The sequence below is a fragment of the Acanthopagrus latus genome, chromosome 10 (genome assembly GCF_904848185.1).
Source record: "Acanthopagrus latus isolate v.2019 chromosome 10, fAcaLat1.1, whole genome shotgun sequence".
In the NCBI taxonomy this organism is placed as follows: Eukaryota; Metazoa; Chordata; class Actinopteri; order Spariformes; family Sparidae; genus Acanthopagrus; species Acanthopagrus latus.
The window spans coordinates 3,211,545-3,232,897 of record NC_051048.1 but is presented as its reverse complement, the minus strand read 5'-3'; the positions used below and the strand labels follow the sequence as shown (position 1 = coordinate 3,232,897).

Genomic DNA, 21,353 nt, shown 5'->3' with positions numbered 1-21,353 from the left:
GAGGGCAGAAATACTTGATGCTCCATCAGTGCAGACGGCCAAACACCGAGGCCAAGAAGAGGTGGAAGAGTTTAATCGTCTGGCTTCAGAGAACCTGTGAACTCAAGTCTCAAGTTCACGGCCAAATGCACGGAAAATAAAATAACTGATAACTGCTGCCATAACATGTTTTTCTTTCAGACTAGTGGAAAGAAAATGTCAGAAATTCATATTTAGGCCATCATGGTTATATCTATTAATTAAATGTTTAGCCTATTTACCAGTTTTGTCTAAAAATATCTGGAATTTTACAATAAATATCTCTGATTGCTGTTTTGTTACATACAACAAACTTTCCAATTGTATTCCTATTAACATTTTCATATATATTTTAGAACAATTCATTCCTAAAAACATGGACAAAATAGTTTTTAATGGCTGTTGACAGTAATTTCTTGTTTATGGAGTGACACATAAAAACCTTTGATTCTAATACATCCTAATAATAAGAAAATGCCAAAATTGCATATTTAAGCAGCACCTTTCAGTTTCCTACCTATATTCTGAAGATCTTTACAGAGAGGGGTTTGTTCATACATCATTCACAGCCTGATTTATATAAAAATATGGTGAGTAAGTCAGTATATATATATTTTTTTATGGCTGTTGGTGGTATTTTCTGATTTATGGAGTGATACAAAGATATATCTAAAAACCAGTATCAGTAAAAACCTTTGACTTATATTTACATACATATATTGAAACAAAATGTGAGAAAAACAGGATGTTTTATGTTGATATCTGGTAAAAATGTTACCCTTCTACACAAAAACATGTTTTTTATGAGTTTATCCTCAAACACAAAGTTAAGTCACAAACAACAAATTGCATTCCTGAAAATGTTCTGAAAATGATTTTTTTTTTCTACCACTGTTGACAGTATCTAACAATTTAAGGTATAATTTAGTTTTGTGTATCTTGTTTATGTCACAGAACTCATTTCCTTTGTGGTCCTGGATGTTGTAGAGATCCACTAGCCAGGAAAGGAAAAGTTGAACCTCGTTGTCATGTTATGTATCTTTAAATGACTAAATTAAATCTGAAATTATATTCCCTCATGTCAATTTGTCCCAATGGAATCACAGAATATTCATATTTTTGAAGATGTTGTAGTGAAGATTGTATTTTTCTTATTTCCATTTCAGCTGTTGTTCATGCTTTTTGCTGGAAGAAGGTTTAATGGGACTGCAACTAATTATTTTGCATTTAAAGTTCATCTGTGGATTGTATTTTCAATTATTTGATTCATTTTTGAGGCAAATTTTAAATGTTTGTTTTTTTCTAAACCCACAAAAAATTTAATTTACAGTCACATTGAGAAACTGCAACCAATTAATTGGACGTTTTTCCTTAACTCGATCTTCTTGATGATTATTTCTCTGTTGATTTACTTGTAAATTAATCAACTACACGATAGTTTCAGCGCTTATGAATTTCTTTGTTTGCTCTGACAACAAGCAGTTTTCTCCCAAAGTTTTTTTTCCTTGTACATGTGAGGTTATAAAGAGGTGAAAGGCTCCTGCTTCGTTGCGACCGAACTGGACAACAGATCGACAGCGATGCAGGAATAGCAGACAACGTCTCCACAGGGAAGGACTGATGGACGGACAGATAGATGGAGGGATGAGTCACGGAGAGGGATGGAGGGATGAAGCGATGAGACATGAAGGGAAGTGCGATATGCCGTCCTCAGGTCTGCTTTACTATCATTTCACAGCCTAAACGTGCAAAGGTCAGCTGTTATTAATGGCAGGCCCTGAGGAGTGTGTGTGTGTGTGTGTGTGTGTGTGTGTATGCAAATGTGTGTGAGACAGACAGACAGTGAGTGTGAAGGCTTGCATGTCACACCTTTCTGCTCTAAATGCCATGTAGCCTGCCATTAGTGTCGTTGCTGTATCATCCCCGTGGGGCTGGAGGCTCAGGGTCGCTCTGGAAATTTGACCTGACGCTCCGTTTACTGCTTCCAACGACGACACGGGCTGTTTTATTTCTCTGCTGCGAGATAAAATCTGCTCAGGAGGAGCCGCATGAGGTCGGATTCCTATCTGACGCTCCGATATTTATAACTTCTGTTTCTCTATGAAGTGTAAAATGGTCTCTATCCGAATGTTACATCCTCTGCTTTTGTCTTGGATGTTCAAACAGCTAAAACAACTTATGTTTGCTTGTTGCTGTTCATCAAAGATGTTGACGGTAATGGCCGTTTCTGTAAAGCCATTGTGCGTATACTTTTACGGTGTAATCTTTAACAACAGCGTGATTATATACTCATCTCTGTGTCAGGAAAGATGGTTAATACACAAGCAGAATCGACACAGTTATAAAAGTTAAACCTCAAACCTCTAAGATCATTAATGCAGCTTTACCAACAAAATAAGTGCGTCTACAAAGGTTTTTTATTTTAATGTGGGTTAACTCACCCCAGTCCCACTTCGTCAGGTTTCACATCATCGATGCACCAGAAACAGTCGAAGCGGAATTGAAAACAATACACCACATTTTAGCCTGTTCTTTTTGTCTTAGGTTTAGACCAAAGCCGAGCCGAGCCGAGGTGATAAAAACCTGTGTCTACTGCGGGGGATCATAGAGTTTAACTGGGATTTTTGACCAGTGCAAAAGGGGAATAACAGGGGAATCATTATTCTCCAAATACAAAGTCAAAAGTCAATTTTTCTTACAAATGGGACCTTTTAAACTCTCATTTCCAGCACTGACCTCTATGCCACTGCAAGACTTTCAATTCTTTAATTGTAAAGATCAACAGATCATTGGTTTAATCAGAAGGAGGCTTCATGACCAACCTTTTAAATTCATTTCAATAGGGCCATACAGTAAGATTCTGATCTGAAATGTAATCAAGTCATCTGGGAATAAAACTGTCACTTGAGAAACTAGATGGCAAAAAGACAGCTTGACTCTATCCTGGTGGCTTTCTGCAGGTCAGGGTTGAGTCCAAATAATAATCACCAAAAATAAAGATTCCAGAGTTCAACAAAAAAGACCGGCCTTCAGGGATTTAAAGGTTAAAAAACAAAAAGATAGAAATACAGTTTGAACGAAGAGTAAACCCTTCAGAATCAAATCAATAAAGGATGTCTGAAAAAGAAAAAGAAACTTCCAGCACTGGTTGGTGTCTTTTAAATCATGACACCCATATTCACCAAGAACATTTATAATTTAATATGATGGTGGGACTTTGAATAAAGAAGCCACATAAATAAAATACTCAAACTTCTATCTACCCAGCAGGATGTGCAGTCAAGGTTTTAATCTGTCCCTTTAAACACAGTTGCTAATTGGCTAAACAAGATGCCGATGAGTCCGTCTGTCTGGGAAAAGTTCCAGATAAACTTCCTCTCAGATGGACAGGGAGGAAAATCTGAAGGAGACGGATGTGTCATCACCTCTGCTACACATCTGGACAAACACAATAATTCAGCACGATCCTCCAAACTGCAAAGCAACAAAATGTCACCTCGTTCCGGTCCTTTGCCTCCCTCCGAAAAGGACAACAAATGCGGGGTAAATGCAGAACGAATGCGGTGCAAATGCATGCAGTGTTGCTGCTGCGCTCCACCTGATGTATTTTTGGCTGCGGCTGTGTCCCAGTTGTGTGCGGCTCCTTGGTGATGGGAGGCAGGTGAAGGGTGTCTGGTGACAAAATGCCTGGTGTGTAGCCTATTTTCCAGGTTTTGACCTTCCCTGAACACACCGCTGTGAGGAGAACGAAGATGAATTGGAGCGCCGAGGCTGTCCACGCAGAGACAACAGAGAAGACTAACTGATGGATATTAAGTGTTTGCCTCATTTTCTCTTTCTGTTTGCCTCTTTCTCTGCCTTCCTTTCGTTTCATTTTTCCGTCCATCTCTTTCTCTCTGGATCAGAGTAATGGAGTGTTTGAGGTCAGCTCAAGGTTCGTGCTGAGGTTTTGGACAAACAGCAGCTCAGATTGTCTGTTGTTTAACCTGAGCGACATGGAAACAAAACACACCGCCGCCAAACAAAATAGAGGAAAATGGATTACAGTTAACGCAGAAAGATTTAATCTTAACCTCTACAGCGCCAGACGTGATGGTGTTTGTTTTTCCAGGTCATCAAGGGTTAGAAAATCCCCCTCTTTTTCCTCAACACACACACATCATCTTCTTCTTCTGCATTTTACTCTCTCAAACATTCCCACTCTTATAATTTCCATCACTTCCTTGTTTTTCCAACACCGTGTTCTTCCTAGTCGTCACATTCAGACGATGGATGGCATTTTGTTGCTACAGCTCTGAAGTGTTGATGTGAGAGAGTCTGAAGTCGGTACGCCAAGATAATGGTTACAAGAACTGAATGTTACATAAAGTCAGAAATATTACGTATGAATTCATCAACCACCCACATGACATGTCTGATCCACAGTGGGGCCTCCATGGATCCTACTTGGCTCTGACCCATTGATGAACGGACCCAGGACCTCTGGGGGGGCTTCAATTGATTGGACTTTTTTCCAGAATGTCCCACAGATACTCCATCTGACCAGGATCTGGGGAATTTGGAAGCCAGGTCAACGCCTTGAGCTCTTTTATCAGGCTCCTCGTGTCATTCCTGAGCAGTTTTTGTTGTTTTCTTAAGTCCTCATTTTTGACAACATATACATAAATACGTATAACATCAGCCAAGAAAATCTGTTGACTGATATATCAACCAGGCCCTAGTTTTTATGCTTCATATCCAGTTGCACATATTAAGAAAAACATTTGATAAAGTATTGAAATGTGTTGAGAAAGTCTTGCAAAGACAACAAACAAAAACCAAATGCCAAAGGAAATCAAATGTTAGGGTGTACTTCTGACTGCCTTAACGCCTACTTTCAGCACCCCACCCAACACCCGACTGTGAACTCGACCTGTAAAGTTTCATGACTGCTTCTTGCACAGTTGTGACATGATCACAGTGATAATTTCCAGCTCTTGCTGCTGGTAAGTATGTCCTGAATGCAGGTTTTAATGAGCAGTCAGAACTGTGCAGATAGGTTTCGTTTTCTCAGGAAGTGAAACTGAACACACAGTATATAAAGCTCAGCCCACACACTTCCTCCTCAGTCCAGGTGAAAACATGGCTTTATGTAAGTATCTCCTTTCCTTTGACAACACTGACACATTTCTGAATTTGCAAATACTGATACTTCTCCTGCACATCTTGATGCTATCTTCATCTTGTGTTTCATGGACAGTTGGTACCATTGGAGCTGTAGCAGGAGGATGTAAGTTTTAAGATAACCTTTACAGAGTACATCTGTTTGCTTGTCAATTGTTTTTAATATGTTTTTAATATATTTTAATGTAGAGAAGCCAGAACTTGCACACTCTATTATTACAGTGTAATTAGCAACTAAGTTTCCTCTTGTCTACATGCAGTAGGAGCTTTGGTCGTGGCCCCTGCTGCTCTGACTGCAGCAGGTTTCACTTCAGCTGGAATAGCAGCAGGCTCCTTTGCTGCTAGCTTGATGTCAACTACTGCAGTTGCCAGTGGAGGAGGAGTGGCAGCAGGAAGTGTGGTGGCTGTTTTGCAGTCAGTAGGTACGGGCAATTTATTTTATTAACTTTAATCTTCTTTTACTTTTGTGTTTAAATGGTGAGAGGATCATTGCAGCAGTAATCACAGGGTCAGTATACATAAAACAACATCTTACTGTGTTAACAGATTCATAGTTTTTGGTTTAAATGCAATGACACTACTGAGTATATTAGTGCCACTGTGTCATTTAGTTTTTTGGCCTGAGAGCAGTGTTTTCTCAGCTCCTCTGTAGCTTGACGCCTTGATATAAAACCAGTGTTATCCTGCTGTAGGTGCAGCTGGTGTGTCTGCAGCTACTGCTGTAGCTTCATCTGCCGCTGGAGCAGCAGCAGGGGTGGTGCTCTCAGCTGTGGCTAACTCAACTGGAGCCCCCTAAAGATCTACAGCGTGGATATATATCATTAAAGTTTGGGTAAAGTGATTCTGCTGAAAGATGTTTTTTTGCCGAGTCTCATTCCTACATTCATCAAATATCGACAAATTGGGAATGAGACTCAACAATCAAACTTTCTCAGGAATTGCTCGCCCCTTCTTCACAGAGGCTACTGCAATTTATATCAAGCAATGCTGTCATCCAAACAGCTGACATTTTTGTGCAATAAATCTGTAAAACCTACTACTTTAATGTGTCGTCTGTAATTATTTTCATTCCACATACATTCATGGAAGCACTCAGTTTTTTCATTAATTGCTTTCATGCATAGAAAAAAAAAAAATCCTTGAAAATGCAGAAAATGTTATACAGCGTTGAAATGTGAATGCAACAAACACAAACCAAAAGCCAAATCAAGACAAATGTGAGTGTGTACCTCTCACTTCCTTATCGTCATTTCGATCTCGACAACACAAGTAAAGTTTCATGACTGTGTCTTGTGCAGTTGTGACATGATCACAGTGATAATTTAATAAGTATGTCCTGAATGCAGGTTTGAATGAGCAGTCAGAACTAAACCGACTCCACAGCTCTTTAGTGTTTTTGTATTACGTTTTCTTCTTTTGTCCCAGTTACAGTCATGATGTACCACCTCAGATATGTCAATTAAGATAATTTGGGTTGAGCGGACACAATGATTCTGTCACACCCTTGTTTGTTCAGATTCAAAAGTAGGTTTTGTTTCTCCAGAAGTGAAACCTAGCCCTGTATATAAAGCTCAGCCCACACACTTCCTCCTCAGTCCGGGTGAAAACATGGCTTTATGTAAGTATCTCCTTTCCTTTGACAATACTGACACATTTCTGAATTCGAAACTACTGATACTTCTACTCATTTGTTTTCCTTAAATGTAATAATGACAGTAACCATGCTATTTTTCACCTCTTGTTTCAGGGCTAGTTGCTGCCATTGGAGCCGTAGCAGGAGGATGTAAGTTTCAAAATGTTAATATATTTTAATGTAGAGAAGCCATTTACATGCTAAACTTGCATGATCTGTTACGATGTGGGCTAACACATTATTACAGTATCATTAGAAACTAAGTTTCCTCTTGTCCATGTGCAGTAGGAGCTTCGGTCGTGGCTCCTGCTGCTCTGGCTGGACTTGGTTTCACTAAAGTTGGAATAGCAGCAGGCTCCTGGGCTGCTAGCTGGATGGGATATGCTGCAGTTGCTAACGGAGGAGGAGTGGCAGCAGGAAGTCTGTTTGCTATTCTGCAGTCAGTAGGTAAGGGCAATTTCTAGTTTCTTTGTTTGCTTAAATTAACTTTAATCTTCTATAACTTTTGTATTTAAAAGGTGAGAGGATCATTGCTGCAGTAATCACAGGATCAGTATGTGCACTATACATAAACAACTTCATATTGTGTTAACAGATTCACAGTTTATGGTTTACAGTAAAGTGTTACAGCACAATACACTGACACTACTGTGTATATTGGTGCTTATCTGCTGTAGGTGCAGCTGGTGTGTCTGCAGCTACCACTGCTGCTGCATCTGCCATTGGAGGAGCATTAGCGATGGCGCTTTCAGCCGTGGGTTGCTAATCCGAACCCCCTAAATATCTACAGCGTGGATATATATTATCAAACATATTATCAAACTTTGGGTGACTGATTCTACAGAAAGATGGTTTATGGTTGTCATGCTTTGGGTTGGTGGTGTTTATTGTTGAGTCTCATTCCTATATTGTCAAGTATCGACAACCTGGGAATGAAACTCAGCAATCAAACTTTTTCAGGAATTGCTCACCCCTTCTTTATAGAGGCTACTGCAATTTATATCGAGCAATTTCGTCATCCAAACAGCTGAAATTTATGTGCAATAAATCTGTAAAACCTCCCACTTTAATGCGTCGTCTGTGTATATTTTCATTAATTTCATTATCTCCTGTAGGTTCATAACTATGGGCAGCGGTTTTACTTTAGTACACATGACCTATAACAACATATATTCATTAATGCAGTTTTAAGTTAACTGACTCTTTAAATGTCTCTAAAACATACTAGCATCACTTTACATTAAGTAAAGATTTTAGTGAAACACAAAAAACCTTGAGTAAGGTAATTACTGATTTTAGGTACTACATGGGAGAAAAGTAGATTTTTGAGTCTCACTCTCAACTCTCTGGGATGGTATGACGGGTCGGCCACCGTCAGTTTTTGACAAGTTGGGAGTGAGACACAAAAATCAGGATATCAGCACAGGACTATGTGTTATCGCGCTGGACAAACCACTTGTTAGGATAGTCATGATTATCCCGATAGTGGACAATAACCACGATAAACTAATGCTGGATGTATCCTATATATACATATATATATATATATATATATATATATATATATATATATATATATATATATATATATATACATATATATATACATATATATATATATATATATATATATATATATATATATATATATATATATATATATATATATATATATATTCATATAGAATTTACTAGTTACTGTGTACTTGTTCCTCGGGACAGAAAATCATTTCAGAGGGTGTGTGAGAGACAGAGAGAAAAGTGAGCTTGTATACCACACACACACGCACACACACACACACACACACACACACACACACACACACAGAGCGGTGGGACAGATAATACCAGATGAAGATTGAAATGGGAGGAAGAATCAATATTTCCATTCAAACGTCTGTTTCATTTTCTCCAGATTAGAGGAGACTGTTTCTCTCTGTTCCATCACCAGCCGGCCATCGGCCACAACACTGCCACCGTGTGTGTGTGTGTGTGTGAGAGACAGTTAGAGAGAGAGAGAGAGCACCTACTGTCCTCACAGGGATGGAAAAAGATAACAATATGTAACATATGAGACCACTGAGGGCTCTCTATAGGTAACATAAACGTGTGTGTGTGTTTGTGTGCCTGTATGTGTGTTTGTGTGTGTGTGCGCGTATCCACACTTGGTACATTCCATTTCCACCGTCCACAGTGTCCAAATAAACTGTCAACCCTGGAATGGCTGATAAAGAGAGAATGTGTGTGTGTGTGTGTGTGTGTCACAATATTTGTCCTGTGTTATTGGAGCTCTGAGGCCACAGAGTCTTCTATAAACACCCAGCTGTGAATTATTCAACAAATAAACACATCTAACACCTCACACACACACACACACACACACACACACACACACACATATTATCTGTGCTCACACACACATACATATTCTGACAAAGTACACATTTTAGAGATGGATTAACGTTACTCAACTGACTACATGAACACACACACACACACACACACACACTTTACCGGTGTCTCAGCCAGACCATGAGACACACATAGCCACATAGACACACACACACACACACACACACACACACACTCTGACGTATAACAAAGTGTGTAGATTTGATTGTTTAAAAGGAGGAAAGGGCTGATGGATTGAATCAACTTTAGACACACACACACACACACACACACACACAGAGGCCATTTCATTTTGTCCCAGCTTAAGTGGATTTGTCTGTTGGTCAGTTCAGTGGAAGGTTAAACTACAACTGCCGTTAGGTTCAGTGACGGGGTGACACCTACTGGTCCATTGAGGTACTGCAGGGAACTACCTGCTCATGGTCAAGGGGTGTGTGTGTGTGCGTGTGTGTGTATGTGTGTGTTTGTTACATCACCCTCAGCATCACCAGCATCAGGTTATCAGTTCTTAGATTATAGTTCTTGGAGGGAACACTCAAATCAGCCCAGACAATCGCAATTGGTGCACCTCTGTTGAAAAAATTATGGAGCCAAACTGGAACACAAAATCAAAAAAACACCAATCACAGAGCTATTTGTTACTCAGACAACATGTAACAACAGGGCTCCACAACACTGCGTCTACATCTACCTGTGTCAACATATCACAGCCTGATACGGAGGCCCAACAATGACAAAACTGACACACACCTGCCAGGTGCAGTGACAGCAACACCTCAGCTGTAGTCAGGATCACAGAAACATAACATCCACAACAAGCCTCCCAGATTCACCTGCTGATTATTTTTCAATTGAAGAATCATCAGGTGCATTTTCTGTCTGACTAACAGTCAGAAAACTACAAAAATATTGAGTTTACATGAATGTAGAATGAGAGAAAAGCAGTTAATCATCATATTTGAGAAGTCAGAGGACATTTAACACTTAACTACTTTTACAGCTTTTACAGGTTACATTTGAGGGTATAAGCCATTGTTGTAAATACAAATATACTTTAATAAGTATACTTGATGCTTGTAATTAAGTTCTTTTCCTTAATTACAACTTTAAGTTACTTTAACCTCAGTATTACTGCTTTAACTGAAGCAAAAGTCTAAATATTTCATCCATCATTTATGTTCATTTCAGCTCTAATGTGCATAAGGAAAATAAAAATTTACACAGCTTACCTTTGCTGATTTCAGTGTGTCTCCAGTCATGTCCATGACCCTCCAGGCAACCAGTCCTCCCAGTAAAACCAGTAGCTTGTACTCCACCAGGTGATGGAGCCTCTTCTTCTCTGCCTTGTTTATAGCAACAGGTTGTTCTAAGGCTAATCCGCAGCTAGCCACGTTAGCTACCAAGCTAGCCTACTTTTTAACAAACGCACGGGGAGCAAGTGTATTTTCACAATGACGTCAGGATTGTAACTCCTCTTCTTTTCCTTCCAGCATCATTTTGTGACAAAACCAATCAAAGTTTCACATTATAAACTTGAGTTTCCATAACAAGTCGCTCTGCTAGCTTCCAGATGTTGTCCCTCTCTGCGCCGCTGGACGATGATTGACAGATAACTGCCGACATTTCTTTGACCCTTCGATACGCCCCGCCCCCTAGCTACGGTTGCTACGGCGACATTTTACTACCAACAGTGGCAGATTTACCACTAAAAGATAAAAAACGGCATTTCATTTGTATTTTTGTAATATAATGTGTTGTTGATTTAAAACAGAGATACTTAAAAGCAGTTTCAGCCAAATGTTTATAATGCTAGCTGAAGTATTTTCAGCTGTAACTAGCTAGCAAGCAAAAAATTCCAGTCAGGCTATCCATTAACCAACCATTTGACCGCAAAAAAGTAAGATTTCAGTTTAATTACTTTAATAAAATAGGTTAATAAGTTCAAACAACACATAGCTTAGCATGACGACTGACAGTGGGGGATTAATGTCAAGCCTGGGTCTATCTGAAGTGCAATAATACATAAACCGATCAATAATTTACTTATTTTATCTTGTTTTATTAATGTATAGACAAACTAAAATACAACAATTACAGTCTGTGCTTTTGTGGGGAGTTGTACGCTCAAACTATTAATTTGTTAACAGCTTGTCCTGAATTCTGACCTAAGTCAGTATAATTGCACTGCATTTTTATCTATGAAAGCTTTTTTCTTAAAATTCATACATTTATTTTAATTGTTTTTCCTTTCAGACATCGGATGCACCTTCCTAATTAAACACAATCTTGTCCGAACAATGACGATGTGATTTGAGGCTGATAAACAATAAAATGTTTTATTTATGCTTTTATTTTTACAGCTTTAATCAACTCTGCTGCTCAAATTGAACTGTGTTGCAAGTCTGTAACTGTGCCTCCCTCTGGTGGTCTCAAGTCTACATTTCACCCACAAGTCACCTGCAGATGATTGCTGTTATTTCACTTTATTGATAATGCAGCTGTAGTGAGGCACTCTGAGACTGTAGCAGACACTTTCAAACACAAAAAGAACACTTAAAGCCTGGAAATGATCAGTCATTATCGCTGCTTTTACAGAGTTTTCCAACCTGTGTTTATTGATCCACTCGTGTGTCTGCTCACGGTTTCAAAAAGCATTTCCAATACAACACAGCCAGCGTTTTACTTCAGAATAAAAATCTGTAAAAACACACACACACACACACACACACACACACACTCACAGATGCAAAAAACACACACAGACACACACAAACAAACCATCATCAGCTCGAGAGACAACAAGCACACACAGTCACACACACACAGCTTAAATAGCAGCTTTTGTAAAGCTCACCCACACACACAGAGACACAAACAATAAACTAATTATAAAAATGAAACAATTACAGAAACACAAATCAGTGACATTTAAAAATAAAGGTACCTCATGTTGCATTTACTCATTAAAGGGGAATTTCACCGAATGTGAGACTTGAAAAGGAAACATGGAAAACGAAATTATCTGGTCTGGTTTCCTTTACTGATATAAAACATGTCTGAGATATTGCAATGTATGTTTTATAAACAGGAACAGGAGTCCTAAACATGTCAGGCAGCACAATCGGAGCATTTCCAAAGGTAAAAATAAAAAATAAATTAACTCAAAACAAATTAATAAAAAGGTCCCCAGTTTTCAGGTGGAATCAATATTTAAGTAAATACAAGACAAAAAAACAAACACAAACATTCACATTAGGAGGTGATACAGTATGAAGCTGCAAGAAAGAAAGAAAGAAAAAAAATTCCCTTCAGCGTCAATTTTTCCAAAATAACATCAGTGCACTGATTTGTGTTCCTCAGTTAGAAACAACCAACAGGTTGTTAAAACTGTCCAACAACACAGATGAATCCAGTGTTGGTGTGTTCAAGACTCCAACCTCTGATGCAGTTAATCATTTCTCAATCAAGTGATAAATAATTTAGTTGATAAAATGTTAATAAATGGTGGAAATATTCCCATCACCTTTCCAGCAGCAACATCTTGAGATCACTTTCGTTATCGTCGTCAGACCATCAGTCCAAAACTCAAAGATGATTAATTTAAATCGTCTTCACAAACGTGAAGATTTGCTGTAGTTCTGTGGTTTATATGATTATTTTTATTGACAGTTTATCTGCCAAACATTTTCATCATTTAGTCAGTAAAATGCCCCAAAAAAACGTTCCCAGAGACACAAGTGACGTCTTCACGTTGCTTCTTTTGTCAAACCAACAATCCAAAACCCAAAGAGTCTTCATTTAATGTCAGAAATGACCAAGAAGAGCAGCAAATCCTCACATTTAACAAGCTGGAGCCAGAACATTTTTTACATTTTTGCTTAAAATATGACTGGAACGATTCATAGATTATGAAAGAATTTGGCAATTTTTTTTCTTTCAACCCACAAATCAATTAATCATGTAGCTCTATATAACAATAATTAAATAAATTTGAGTTTGGAGATATCACTTTGGATTATGGGAAATAAAAATGAGCATTTTCCTCCATTCTTTCACATTTTATAGACTAAATAATTAATCAAAACTCAAAATAATTGTAATGATTGGTCTAGTTGTAGACCGACAATCATATAAACCAGCCAAATATAATAATATTATTGTTTAATTTAGTTGATTGAGTGTATAATGTGTCATAACTGATAGAAACAACCGCCAAAAACACAAACATAACACTTGGTTGGAATGAAATGGATTTAACTGGGAAGCAAAGGTAACATTTCTGCAAGTTCCATCAAAATTAACCTCAATTTGAAAAACCCGAGCCCGTTAACAGACTGCATGTAACAGTACCAGACCTGACCCAACAGATTCAGTCAGTCAGACTGGAAGAATTGAAGAGAGAAGCTGCTGTTACTAAGAGTTTACTTCTGTTCAGGAGGTCCGGACCAGAACCAGGAACCAGAACCAGGGCTCACAGCTCCGTCTTCTGCCCAGGCAGAGGCACCTGTGGCTGGATCTCCTCGTCGGACGACACGCCTCCGTCCGTCTTCTCCACCGGAGCTTTGCTCTTTTTCTTCTTCTTCACCTTCTTCTCCTTCTTCTCCTTCTTCTTCTTGGTCGCCTTCTCTCCCTCCGAGCCGCCATCTCCTCCCTCCTTCTTCCCTCCCTTCTTCTTTTTCTTCTTCTTCTTGTCCTCCGCGATGGCGGCCTGGTCTCCTTTCTTATGTTTCTGTGGAGTCCAGTCCTCACTCAGGCAGGCTGGAACAAAGACAAACAGAGAGGAGAGAAATTACATGATGGAGAGATGAAACCAAAATATAGAAAATGAAAGTGTGTGTGTGTGTGTGTGTGTGTGTGTGTGTGTGTGTTACCTTTGTCCTGTCCTTTGAGAACATGTTTGTCACACAGATACATGGTCAGGTCTTCTTCCTGGCTCCCTTTATACCAATCCTCGATCACCTCCTCGTACTGCTCCACCAACACATCACACTGACACACACACACACAAGTACGAGTGTCAATGAATGTCATACACAAGTACAGTTTTTTTTGTTATTTCATGTTCACAAAATCAACACCCAGTAAAAGACGGGAGAGATGTTCAGTCAGAGTTCCTTCATTGCTTTTTTCCTTTTGTGATGCATCCCGTCCTTCTTTTGCAGACAAATATATTTCAATCTATGCTGATCTGACACTGACTGTAGCCACAGTTTTCCCCCCCTTTCCTCTCAGCAAGAAATTAAATTCTACGTAAAAGTTATTAGATGAAGGATTTTCACTCATTCCGGTGAATTCTGGTGAAAGCACCTGTTTTTTCAGGTCGGCCACTTCTGCTGACGTCTCGTTCCAGAGCTCGTAGGGAATATCCATCACCACGTTCACGCCTTTATTCACCAAACCATGAAGGGTGGAGAACGTCTCTGACATGCCCTGAAAACACACACAGACACACACACAGACACACACACAGACGTAACACTGCTGTCAAACAGAAGGCAAAGTTTTCAAATTCTGGTACCATGAAGCGTCGCATCTTCATGCAAAAGTGAAACATTTCCAAACTGCTCTTCAGCTGCACCGCAGGAGGGCTTTTAACTTAACACAGCTGCGAGTGTGTGACATACAGAACATGTGTAACCTCCAGTCGGCCATCTAACTGCCTCTATCTTCATACAAGTTTAAAGACAGCATTGGACAAGATGCAGTGATAAATTGACAGTTAACCGAAAAGACAAAAGCTGAATGCAGCTGTACTGTATCGAGGGACTTAGTGGTTCTGCAGGTGTCGTGAATTCAGAGGAGACCACTTCCTCAATCTAAATATGAACCACTTAACTGTCACTGTAACCGTCTGAAATATGACAGGGGAACCAACTGACAGGCCAAGTAAAGCTCAACAGTAACGGCTGTGAGAGCGAACCAAAAAAACCCAAAAAGAAACGCACAGCCGAAAGATCTGAAAGAAAAGTAAAGTACCAGAATCTGTGGATAAAACACACACACACACGCACTGACCTTGGCAAAGCGGTTACTGCCGGTCCTCTCTTTGTGCAGATTGTACTCCAGCAGCCTCTGACACACATTTTCTACAACCTCGATGAATCTCAAATCTCTGTGGGGGAAGATGGAGAAAGAGGGAGGGAGAGAGAGAGAGAGAGAGAGAGAGAGAGAGAGAGATCAGGACAAAGCCACCAAACTCCACTGAAAAAAACAACAATTTTACCTCGCAGAACATGGGACTTACTGCTAACGTTACCGCTACCCTGATCGGTTTAGTTAGTGTTGTTTTAAGTTTCTGCTGATCTGATTACTGTGTTATGTAGTGTTGTACACCCGCTGCTAGTAGCTGAAATTGAGATAATTGAATCATGTTGTAAGTTTTACAGTGTGGACGAGTTGAAGGCACGATGACATGGAGCCGTTATCACAGATCCACCACCAGCCTCAGTTCAGCCGCAGTTTCCCTGTTCTATAAAAAGTGTCTCCACAGGAACCGAGACCTGACCAAGTTCCTGTCCCCTGCTGCCAGCGAGAGTGTGTGTCAGAGAGTGTGTGTCAGAGTGTGTGTGTCAGAGTGTGTGTGTGAGAGCGAGAGAGAGTGAGAAAGATCCAGAATCATCTGAGCAAACTCTCCCCCGGCAGACAGCAGAGTTAAGTGAAGTGACCACAGATGAAGAGACACTCACGACTTGTTGTATTTGATCGGCGGCGCCCCCTTGCTGTCTATGAAGTTGTAGTTCCTGTCGATCACCTCTTTGGTCTTCCCCGTCTCGTGGAACGCCGACTTCATCTCGATGCTGACAAACTTACACACTGGAGGGGGAGAAAGTGAGAGTGTGTGTTTCACTGGAGAAACTTCGTCAGCACACAAGAGAATTATTGCAGAGGAATAATAAAAAATGGTTTAAAATTAGTTGCAAAAGCAGCGATTAATGTGCTTTTAAGTTTAAAATGTCAAACTGAGGACATCTTTTGGTTACAGTGCTTCAATAATTTGGAAGATTTCCATCAAAATGTGTCTTCATGTGAAGTATTTATGCTAAAAAACCAACAAATATCAGCTGATATATTGTTATCTGATGTGTAAAATTAAAACTTCTCAATCTATATTGGTCTAAGAAATATCCAAAACCAGTCAGGCTTAAATTAATGGTACAGCCTTCTATGTTTTATTGATTCATGTATCGTAATTTAAAAGATGCTATTCATAAAATTAGCAATGTAATTTAAAAAAACAGGTAGATGTCTTTTTGTTGCATGACTTAAACTTTTTATTTGTTCATTTCATATATAGATATATGAATGATCACGGTTTAATTAAGGGTTTGAATCACTCTTTTTTTTATTCTCGCTTATGCTAACAATATTAGCTTTAGTTAGCATAATTAGCTGAATTAACAATGGTGACATCATTAATTTTTTCATATATTTTCCTGAGCCGATTGTAGAAATAAATGGAGATTTGAAAAGATAAGTTAGCAGCTGATCAGACTCACACGTTATGACATGGGTAACATTTAGTTCTTGTGCTGTTTAACGTCAGAGGATGTTGTTGACATGTATGTAAACAGAGTTTTTAGCTTGATAACAGCTCTAATCTAACAAACCTCCGTGTCTAAACCACCACACGGTCATATTAAAGTCCATGTCCCATCCTCTCCCTCTGCTCTGGGCCCCTGCAGGTCCTTTGACCCTCCTCTGAGAACCGAACCCAGCTAACACCAACACTTAGCTTACCTTCACATTTGTTAGGAAGATGAACCCAGTCATCCTCCCCTTCTTTCTTCGCTGCTCCGACCGACGAAATCACCCAGAAAACCGACAAAAATCCCGCTAAATTCATATCGTCGGCTCAGTCGGACTCTTTATCCGCGTATGAAAGTGGTTTTGTCGTTAAAAAGCCAGCAGAGGACCGTTATTTCTCTGTTTCCACATCCTTCTCTGGCTCATCACAGCTGCTGAACCCAAATGCAATCACTTCCGCCTTGGGCGCGACGCACGCTGAGCTCCCGGCCAATCAGAGAGGTAGTGGTGGCAGCGGCTGGACCAATGAGAGGCAGAGGAGGGCCTGAAAGATTGTACAATGTAAGAGGTGTCACTCTGAGCATATTTTAGGGCACAGACAAACAGGAAGGGGACTTCTCATTTATTTTCACCTGTTTAAACAGCTATAATAATATTAATAATAATAATAATAATAATAATAATAATAAGGAGAAGAAGAATTAGGGAAAGGTTGTTGGTCTCTTAGTTTAAGGGAGGGTCCAAAGAAAACATTTAATTATGCTGGAGACGGCTTTAAATAATGTTATCATAAGTTATTTATGTTTTATAAAGTGAGGCCCCTGCATGAAGTATTTCCAGTCCCTTAATCATTCATATTTAATCTATTTTTTCCTGGAGACCAAAGGGAAAAAGCAGACCCGAATGTGCCCATCTTGTTTTTGCAGATGAGTGACTCCTCTTGTCTGTAGAACATCTTTGTTCTGCAATGTACAGTTTAGTCCAACAGAGGGCGCCACGTACACACCTGAAGATCGTTGTCATTGGTTACGCAACATTGATTTGAAACCAAAATGTGTGTGTGTGTGTGTGTGTGTGTGTGTGTGTGTGTGTGTGTGTGTGTGTGTGTGTGTGTGTGTGTGTTTGTCTAGCTGTGTCAGCATCACCATCCGTTCAGAGGAGACAGTCATCAGAGTTGTGATATGTCAGGGCCCGGTTGTTGCCAACGGTGACGCGTCCGCTGACATTTGATTGGCTCAGGGGTCAGCGGACATGTTAAAGAGGGAACTCAGTCGACCTGATGTCCAAACTACGTCGTTAAAGTGAAATCAGAGGACTGTCTTTGGTGTTGTTGTTGCCGTCGTGAGCTCAAAGACGACCCGATTGTGAAGGTGAGGTTTATAAACCCGCTCTGAACACAGGTGGTGGTGATGATTCTCTGTGACTACCTGTCGTTTCACTTCTGTCGTCACCTCTTCATTCACCATTCGCCGCCGGTGTCGAGAACCTGTCGGCGGCTCCTCAGGGGGGAGCTCTGATTGGCTGCTAATGAATGATTCCTGCTCCATAAATCAATGTAATTAACAGGGTCAATTACATGAAGCGTCTTTAACGAATTAAGCACTTGCACGCTTGTTAAGGTGATGTCATCTGTCCTGATGGAGTTCAGTTCAGGTGTGTTTACACTAAATTACTGTTTAAAGTTGTCTGATGAAAGTCAGGCTTTTACTTCAGTGCAGCAGACTGATGCTGGACAAGGTCAATTAATTTGTTCTTGTCCCTGAAAGTTCATGTAAGATTATCTCAGCATGTCTGATGAGGTCTGATTTTAGGCTCTTTTGAAAGGTTACAGAAGCTGTTTTTTTTTATTTTAACAATCAAGTTGTTTTTTTTTGTTTTTTTTAAATGACTTTTTTTACAATGAAGATTTTTTTGTTTTGTTACAATGAAGATTTTTTCAATTCCAATTTTTTTTTCAAATTCTGTCTTTTTTTGTCAGATGATTTCTTTTTCATTTTTCTTTTTCTTTGTTTTTTTTTTTTTACAATTCAGACTTTCTTTTTTAAACAATTAAGTTTTTTTTTCTTTTTCTTTTTTAAACTTTTTTTACAATTAAGAGTATTTTTTCATGTTTTTTTACAATTGAGACTTTTCAGTGTTTTTACAATTCGGACTTTTATATATTTTTGTAATAACGACTTTTTTAGTTTTTATCTTATACTGATTTTTTGTTTTGTTCACAATTGAGACTTTTATAGTTTTTTTACAATTAAGACTTTTTTTTTGGGTTTTCTTAAAATTTAGACTTTTATAGTTTTTGATGATTCAGACTTTTTTTTGTTTTCTTACAATTAAGACTTTTAATTTCTTTTACAATTCCAATGTTTCCAAATCCAAATTTTTTAGTTGTTTTAAATTCTTTTTTTTCTTTTGCAAATGTGACATTTTTTTATTTAACATTTCTGACAATTTGCCTCTAATTCTCACCTAAAACTTTCAAATCTGACTTTAATTTTTTTTTTTAATTTTTTAATTTTTTATTTTTTTTACAATTCAGACTTTTTTAAAAAGGAAAAAAAAAAAAAGAATAATTCCGTCTTTCACTTCACCATCCTGACGTTTGTCTTGTCAGAACTCAGAACATTATTTCACAGTGGCCCTGATCTTCTTCATCTTCTTCATCCTCTTCATCCTCTGGTACCGTCACAGTCAAAGGTATTTAATGAGCTCCTTCACACAGTCAGTCCTCAGTTCTCCTGCAGGACTCAAACATATCATTCCATCCTCTGTAGAGGAGAAACATATGTGCGTTTGAATCCTAAAAATAAAGTTTGAATGTGTTAGACTGCATTTGTGTGTGTGTGTGTGTGTGTGTGTGTGTGTGTGTGTGTGTGTGTGATGGAGAGGGAAATAAAGCTCCACAGTGAGATGAGAGTGTTTCTCAGTAGTTCAATAATAGTCCAGTTTTTCCCTGAGAGGTGCTTCAGTATACTGCTGCCTGCCAAAAGGACAGCCAGCTTCTCATTCCACACACACACACACACAGATCAGTGTGTGTCTCATAGCAGAGCTTGACACTGAGTTGGTGGAGGGGAGGTTGATGTAGAGAGAGAGAGAGAGAGCGATGAAAGCAGGTTTTATTCAGCGGTGCAGCCCACACAACGGGCAAGCGAGGGCTTTGTTAAAAAACTCTCATCTCTCCACATCTCGCTCTCCTCTGCTCTCCTCTGCAGCCGTTCCTTGAATAAAATAATAATACATTCAGATTATATAGCGGCTTGTTGAAAAAAAAAAAAAATGGGCCTCTCTCGCTCTCGACTCGTACAGTGCGAGGAGAGGCGGCTTTTAGCGGTTTTAAACCGGCGAGCGCTCGAACACAAAACGGTCAACTGGAACAATGAAACCGACCTGATTCGCTAAAAGCATCGCAAACAAACAAGGCAGGTGTGGGATCGGAGGCTTTGTGTTCAGACAAATAGCGCTTCTCATCGCGGAGTTTGAAGCATTAGCGCTTGAATTCAGCCCACTCGTCCTCTCGGGGCCCCGAAAATGCTCCGTTTTCCAAACATTTTCTGACATTTACATCAAAATGAAAGTCTACATTTGCAGCGGTAACTGTTTCCTGAGAGTGCAAACTGAAGCTTTCAGAATTTGGTGAAAGAAAATGTGAATTATTGCAGGTTTCTGTCGATTACTTATGTAACGTTCTGACTGTTTTAATCAGAATATGCATGGATATGTTTGACAACTATGTGTCGAACAAAGCGTCCAGGCTTTGTTCAACACACAGTTGTCAAACATTGAATTAGCTTTACACATGCTCATTTTTGATTGAAAATGATTAAATATAGATATTTTTTAAGGTATTGTCCCAAACACGCCGTCTCTTCCTGCTCACCCAAGCGTTAAAAACATTTTCTAATAAAAATTCTGGCATTTCCACTCGAACAAACTCAAACTGGAGCAGATTTTTCTACTTATATTCTCAGTAATATCTAAACGAATGGGTTTTTCAGAAGTGAACAACAACGGGATTCCTCTAATAGTCAAAAAAAAGCTCAGTTAGCTGAGTTAGTCGGCTTAAATGACGACTGTAGCATCAAGCTAGCACTTGTAGCTTTGGGCTGAAACTTACAGATAATTATGGCAGATTAATTCCACAAAATCCACGGACCAAGCCACAAAAAAAGGACGGCCAAATTAGCGGCTTGCCTCCCAGTATAAAAACTGCTAATGTTACTAAGTTTAAAAACCTCAACCTGCTCTGTGACGTCCTCCTTTGCTGCTGTAATAATCACTACAGCCACTAGAGGTCCTCACATAACGAGAAACATTAATAACGGTTGTGATTAGCTGCTTTCACAGGCGACCTAATGAGATGAGGAGGGTAAACTATAAACAAAACATGAACTTTTACTTGATTTGTTAGCTTAAATAACATCTGTTGCTAAACGTAGCTTGTTAGCTAATCGTCTAACCATCGTACTGAGTCTCCTGCTGACTTTATAATTCATCAAGCCGACTCATAAGACTCGTGTGAAAGGGTGTTTTAAATGTGCACATGATGGCTAACAGACTCAGCTAATACTATTGCGGTATATATCATTGTATGCTAGCATTAATA

General features: G+C 39.2%; 3 protein-coding genes across 3 annotated transcripts; 2 read left to right on the top strand and 1 right to left on the bottom strand.

The window, feature by feature from the left end:
• Positions 1–5,098: 5,098 nt before the first annotated feature.
• On the top strand, positions 5,099–6,220 carry LOC119027037 (interferon alpha-inducible protein 27-like protein 2A). The gene is made up of 4 exons (XM_037111853.1): positions 5,099–5,149; positions 5,258–5,287; positions 5,442–5,603; positions 5,874–6,220. The coding sequence occupies exons 1-4, from the start codon at positions 5,140–5,142 to the stop codon at positions 5,975–5,977; spliced, it is 306 nt and encodes a 101-aa protein (XP_036967748.1). The 5' UTR covers positions 5,099–5,139; the 3' UTR covers positions 5,978–6,220.
• Positions 6,221–6,733: 513 nt separating this feature from the next.
• On the top strand, positions 6,734–7,884 carry LOC119027038 (interferon alpha-inducible protein 27-like protein 2A). The gene is made up of 4 exons (XM_037111854.1): positions 6,734–6,799; positions 6,929–6,964; positions 7,100–7,261; positions 7,492–7,884. Exons 1-4 carry the CDS (start codon positions 6,790–6,792, stop codon positions 7,578–7,580), a joined length of 297 nt encoding a protein of 98 aa, XP_036967749.1. The 5' UTR covers positions 6,734–6,789; the 3' UTR covers positions 7,581–7,884.
• A 3,809-nt stretch (positions 7,885–11,693) lies between these two features.
• On the bottom strand, positions 11,694–17,223 carry cnpy3 (canopy FGF signaling regulator 3). The gene is made up of 6 exons (XM_037111819.1): positions 16,964–17,223; positions 15,913–16,039; positions 15,242–15,338; positions 14,534–14,656; positions 14,098–14,215; positions 11,694–13,984 (listed from the first exon to the last, which is right to left on the bottom strand). Exons 1-6 carry the CDS (start codon positions 17,067–17,069, stop codon positions 13,698–13,700), a joined length of 858 nt encoding a protein of 285 aa, XP_036967714.1. The 5' UTR covers positions 17,070–17,223; the 3' UTR covers positions 11,694–13,697.
• Between the last annotated feature and the right edge of the window lie 4,130 nt (positions 17,224–21,353).

What these genes read in the sequence shown, in the direction of transcription:
- cnpy3 (XM_037111819.1), bottom strand. Translation starts at nt 17,069, where the DNA reads ATGAATTTAGCGGGATTTTTGTCGGTTTTCTGGGTGATTTCGTCGGTC. An exon ending in GCAGTAACCGCTTTGCCAAG is followed by an intron (nt 14,657 to 15,241) that starts GTCAGTGCGTGT and finishes GTGTGTTTTCAG; the next exon opens with GGCATGTCAGAGACGTTCTC. An exon ending in TCTCAAAGGACAGGACAAAG is followed by an intron (nt 13,985 to 14,097) that starts GTAACACACACA and finishes TCTTTGTTCCAG; the next exon opens with CCTGCCTGAGTGAGGACTGG.
- LOC119027037 (XM_037111853.1), top strand. An exon ending in TGGAGCTGTAGCAGGAGGAT is followed by an intron (nt 5,288 to 5,441) that starts GTAAGTTTTAAG and finishes GTCTACATGCAG; the next exon opens with TAGGAGCTTTGGTCGTGGCC. An exon ending in GGCTGTTTTGCAGTCAGTAG is followed by an intron (nt 5,604 to 5,873) that starts GTACGGGCAATT and finishes ATCCTGCTGTAG; the next exon opens with GTGCAGCTGGTGTGTCTGCA.
- LOC119027038 (XM_037111854.1), top strand. An exon ending in TGGAGCCGTAGCAGGAGGAT is followed by an intron (nt 6,965 to 7,099) that starts GTAAGTTTCAAA and finishes GTCCATGTGCAG; the next exon opens with TAGGAGCTTCGGTCGTGGCT. An exon ending in TGCTATTCTGCAGTCAGTAG is followed by an intron (nt 7,262 to 7,491) that starts GTAAGGGCAATT and finishes TATCTGCTGTAG; the next exon opens with GTGCAGCTGGTGTGTCTGCA.